General features: G+C 36.5%; 1 protein-coding gene across 4 annotated transcripts; it reads left to right on the top strand.

The window, feature by feature from the left end:
- LOC113872580 (probable protein phosphatase 2C 35) lies at positions 1-4,052 on the top strand. Of its 4 annotated transcripts, none has more exons than XR_003505895.1 (5): positions 1-1,595; positions 2,543-2,674; positions 3,139-3,369; positions 3,458-3,519; positions 3,627-4,052. XR_003505895.1 is itself a non-coding variant. In XM_027510239.1 (5 exons), the coding sequence occupies exons 1-5, from the start codon at positions 582-584 to the stop codon at positions 3,693-3,695; spliced, it is 1,494 nt and encodes a 497-aa protein (XP_027366040.1). In that variant the 5' UTR covers positions 43-581; the 3' UTR covers positions 3,696-3,731. The 4 variants fall into 4 exon arrangements, 3 of the variants coding, with proteins under 3 accessions (XP_027366040.1, XP_027366050.1, XP_027366062.1); XM_027510239.1 differs by having other exon boundaries at positions 43-1,595; positions 3,139-3,365; positions 3,637-3,731; XM_027510249.1 differs by having other exon boundaries at positions 45-1,595; positions 3,139-3,365; positions 3,627-3,732.
- The last annotated feature ends 981 nt before the right edge of the window (positions 4,053-5,033 follow it).

Raw genomic sequence — 5,033 nt, 5'->3', positions numbered from 1 at the left:
TTATACATTGTTGGGGTCATTGGGGTGTGTTTCCTTGGAACAAGGACTTTCTCCATGGATAAACCCAACCATGCACTCATAGAATAGAATTATAGAATCTTTAATGCCTGTGTTTGTGTTTGTGTTCGTGTCTGTGTCTGTGTCTGTGTCTGTGCTGTGTGTCACTGTCATTCTCTTGGGAGAACAAACCACAAACCCATTCCTGTGAATTTCCGTTTGGACTCTTCCTTGCTACCCGCGTTTTCCTTCGATGCTCTCTCTTTGCATCCAAACGAAAAGTACAATTCTTCCTTTCCCTTTCCATAGCCCCACTACACACGTTCTCTACCTTTGTGGGGTTCCTCTGCCTCTAGGGTTCTCCTTTTCTCAGCCCCCTTCATTTTGTGTGGCCTTCTTCAAATCATTCTCATTTTTTATTCATTTCTCCATAATTCTTAAATATTCAAATACCCTTTTGTTTTTTTTAACCTCTCGTCACGATTCCCACCTCAAAATCCCAAATTTCCCCCTCATCATCACTAGGGTTTGTTTGTTCATGTTTCTCAAACTCTCAACCTTGGAGCCACAATGCGGAGTTTCAGATGCAACTAATTTATAGTTCCCATCCACCATTGATCTTTCCTTTGTGTTTTTTCCTTCAGGCCTTGTTTCTAGCAACTTTGCTTCTCTTTCCAAACATGGGTTGTGTCCATGGCAAGTGTTGTACTCGCTACCCTCCACCATCAGTGGGTGGTTCAAGGGACTATCGAGAACTTGGTCCTTTTTGTGCCCAAAGGAAGCACATTCTCACTCAGACTTCACTTCAGTTTGTTCCTGTTCCTTCCCATAACTTCACTTTGGAATACTCTGTCCTCACTCAGAGAGGATACTACCCTGACTCACCTGATAAAGAAAACCAAGATAGTTTCTGCATTAGGACACAGTTTCAAGGTAATCCAAGTGTTCATTTCTTTGGCGTTTATGATGGGCATGGCGAATTTGGTTCCCAGTGTTCAAACTTTGTTAAGGATAGGTTGGTAGAAAATTTGTCTAGTGACACTGCATTGTTGGAGGATCCTGTTAAGGCCTACACTTCTGCGTTCTTGAAAACAAATGATGACTTGCATAATAATGAGATTGATGATTCTATGAGTGGCACTACTGCAATTACGGTGCTGGTTATTGGAGACACCCTTTATGTTGCTAATGCTGGTGATTCTAGAGCTGTGCTAGCTGTTAAGGATGGGAACCGTGTTGTTGCCGAGGACTTATCCTCTGATCAGACACCATTTAGGAGAGACGAGTATGAGAGAGTGAAACTTTGTGGGGCAAGAGTGTTGAGTGTTGATCAGGTGGAAGGGCATAAAGATCCGGATATTCAGACTTGGGGCGATGAAGAAACTCAGGGAGATGATCCTCCTAGGTTGTGGGTTCAGAATGGGATGGTTCCTGGGGCTGCTTTTACAAGGAGTGTAGGGGATAAGTTGGCTGAGACTATTGGTGTCATTGCTGTTCCGGAGGTGTCAACGGTTCAGCTTACACCTAATCATCTTTTCTTTGTTGTTGCAAGTGATGGCGTATTTGAGTTCCTATCCAGCCAAACTGTTGTTGATATGGTATGATATGCAACCTTGTTCTTCCTAATTCCTTTTCTTTCCCTCATATATCTAAACTTTATTAATTATTTTGATGATGTTTTCATTGGTTGAATTTTGCTAACTGTGTTGCTTGTAAGACCTATAAACTGCTCCTTTTAATATTTTAATTTAGTTGTATATTTTCTGTTGATGGCTTCATTGGCTGGCAACTTGCAAGTTGTACTAAAAAAACTTGGTTGAAAATCTGGATGCATATTATGTTCTTTTTCATTTAGTTATGATGCAATACCCGGAAAGAATTTCTGTTCTGGTATGTGTTTTTTACTTTTAAGTTTTCAATTTGTTGCATGGAATAATGTTCTTAATTCATTGCCACATTTTGTCTTGCAACTCAAATTGTAGTTTTCTAATATTATCTAACAACTAGTTGGGTTTGGGTTCACTACACGTAGTTATCTTCTTATTTTATTATGCATGTCTTGCTTCAGTTATTGGATTTTATGAAAACAGTTTGTTTTAATGGTATTTAATTGTGAGAGAAGGAAATGAGTTAGCATAATCTCATGACCTTATTGTTCCATTCTTTTTTAAGATAAATTTATAATCTGGTGTTTCCTTTTTAAGGCCTATTGGTTATCATATATATTGACTGCCATTATTATGTAAGCTTGATCTCTAACTGGTTCAGAAGACTACATGTTTTCACAACTTGTGTAGGCTGTTTAGTGAGAAACTTCAATTTTCTGCTGCTTGATTGATCTATTGCATTAGTATGCACAAATATTCAATGTTTACCGCCCACTGTAATATATATTCACAAAGTATCATGAACTGTTTACGTAAAAATTGCCCTTCATTAGTTAACATTTCGAATAGTTAACACTAGCGTGGCTACTAAATCTGTGGGTAGAACTATGATTCAATGTCTTATCTTGATAAATTGTATGATTTCTTTTATAATGTAGGCAGCAAGTTATTCAGATCCTCGTGATGCATGTGCTGCCATTGCTGGAGAGTCTTATAAACTATGGTTGGAACATGAGGGCCGAACAGATGATATAACCATTATCATTGTTCAGATCAAAGGCCTGTCTAATGTATGGATTACATGAGTATTCTTTCAGCCTCATTTTTTTTAAATGTTTTCTTCACTTTGGCTTTGTAAATATTTTAAGCTTGTAATGTCCCATAATATTCTCAACCCCCTGCCCCTACGAAAAAAATTCCCCAAAATGTTTAATGGTGGTAAGAAATGACCTGTTCTGTGGACATAACCCCCCCCCCTTGTGAAGTTATCTCAGTCTATTCCCTTTCAGATGGTAATGATGAAGTTTAGTCATTCTTTGGTTACTCGTGACTTCTGTATGGTGATATATAATTTACCAGCCTCAAGAAACTACAACTTCTACTACAAAAATACACCGCAAAATTGTCACTTTTGTGTCTTGTATACATTTTTTTCCTTATGAGTATTATATATAAATCCAAAAACTCTTGATGATTCAATCATTGAATCCTTCCCATCATATAACATTTTTATCTAATCTTTGATTTTTTGTAGTCAGGTACATCTGGACTAAGATCGGGTGAAATCAATGCCAGTACTGTAACGAGGACCAAGAGCAAGAGAGGAAAGGGAGCATCTGAGATCTCTGTAACTTCTGAGTTAGATGTTTATCGTTCTGTCAGGAACGGTTTCTCTGATTTACAATCCTGTCCGCAGCATGTGGTCTCAACAAGAAGTCCAGCCATAGTGGTCCCCTCTCCAGCATGTCAAAGACCAATTGAATTGGTACAGTCTCGCTCGCATTGTTCATCTTAATCATTTGATCAGGATATGTCTAATAATTTCTTTTCATTTTCCTCTTATCAATTTACAGTGATTGGAGAGAGAGGCTTTATGGAAGCTTCACCCAGTCTCCTTGTACTTTTCTCCTAGCTGGTACTTTTCTATGTTCTATCTTCTTGAGTCTTCTACATTACCATCATAAATTTACTTGTATGCCACTATATTATTCGTTAAGTGAAAATGTTGACTCAAATTTTTAGGCTGGTGAAGGTTTCTGGTTTGAAGTGCATTCTTGGCAGCTGAACATCTTTTTTCAGAATGTAGAGTAGAAAGCAAAAATGGTAAATGGTCATTTTCCTTCTGTTCTACCATATTTAAACGTTGTAAAGGAAGAAACTTAAGTAAAAGAGAGTTGTGTAGGAGTTTGGTTGGTGACTAACCTGACTACTATTTGAATAGAATTGTAGTCAAATGGTAGGCAACCCATGTTCTATTTAGAATGTAAATCCATTATTCTCATTCTCATGCTGATGCTGGATCCAGTGTATCGTTTAGAAACATATCTGGATTTTTTAATTGCATTTCAAGATTAGTTTCATGTTTTGTATACTGCAAATTGGTAAACGAATGAATGGTTGTGTATAAGCAATTGTCTCATTTTCACTATGCAATTGATATGATTTTTTAAAAAAACAAATTACAATCAAAATCACCTAAAATTAACTTTGTATAAGACACCTAACCACACTTCACCTTTTGTTCATTTTAAGAGGGTGTTTTGTGTGTGAATCCAGAAAGTCGTAGTTGGCAGTAGAAATGTAAATTAGTTATAAACCTTTATGAAATTAAATGTTGATAATAGAATGGAATTTAGTCCAAATATTAGGTGAATATAAGCATTCATGTGAAGGTAAAAGGATGGTATAAAAGGAAGGAAAGGGCATGTTCGTTTTGGTATCTCTTGTAAAAAATAATACCAATTCAACCACCAAAGAGGGCAATGAGAAAGGGGGAGCCGCAACTCTTGATTAATGTTTACCTCCTTTTTGGGTAATTCCCTTATGTCAAATATAGTAAGTTAAATTGTTTTCGTAAAATAATCATTTTAAAAATTCAATAAATGCAATGCAATAACGATTCAGAGTCCATTCCACTGCTTCTAAAGGTCCACTTCCCAGTTCCCATGGCATGGACCATACCGCAGCATTGAGAGTCCACACCTTTTAACGATTCTATTTGTTTGATGAGCAATAACACACGACATATTAACCAACCATTCTCCTAAAACAGAATACGACATTATTTTTATTTGGGGTACGTTAATAATTTATGAACCGAAGGATGTGAAAGATGCGCACCTGCTTTTTTTAATGCTCACGTTTGGAAGGCACATGTATCAATTTATGTCATATTTCAAAACTTGTCATGTCATGGGCATTCGTGAGTTTATAATCTATATACATTTGTATACAAGAAAATGTACTACTAAAATCGGACGTCATATAAACTTCGCAGTGAGATGCACTTACATTAAATTTTTCAGAATGTCTCTTTTGATTGTAATGCTAAATGCAATATCTTATATTTTCCTGTATTCATATATTTTACTTTTAAACATTGGTATTATAAACTCATTTCACGTGCGATTTACAATTAGATCGGAAAGA

This window comes from Abrus precatorius, unplaced genomic scaffold (genome assembly GCF_003935025.1).
Source record: "Abrus precatorius isolate BTA unplaced genomic scaffold, Abrus_2018 Scaffold10, whole genome shotgun sequence".
In the NCBI taxonomy this organism is placed as follows: Eukaryota; Viridiplantae; Streptophyta; class Magnoliopsida; order Fabales; family Fabaceae; genus Abrus; species Abrus precatorius.
The sequence above is the reverse complement of the archived record's forward strand: the minus strand, read 5'-3'. Positions and strand labels throughout refer to the sequence as shown.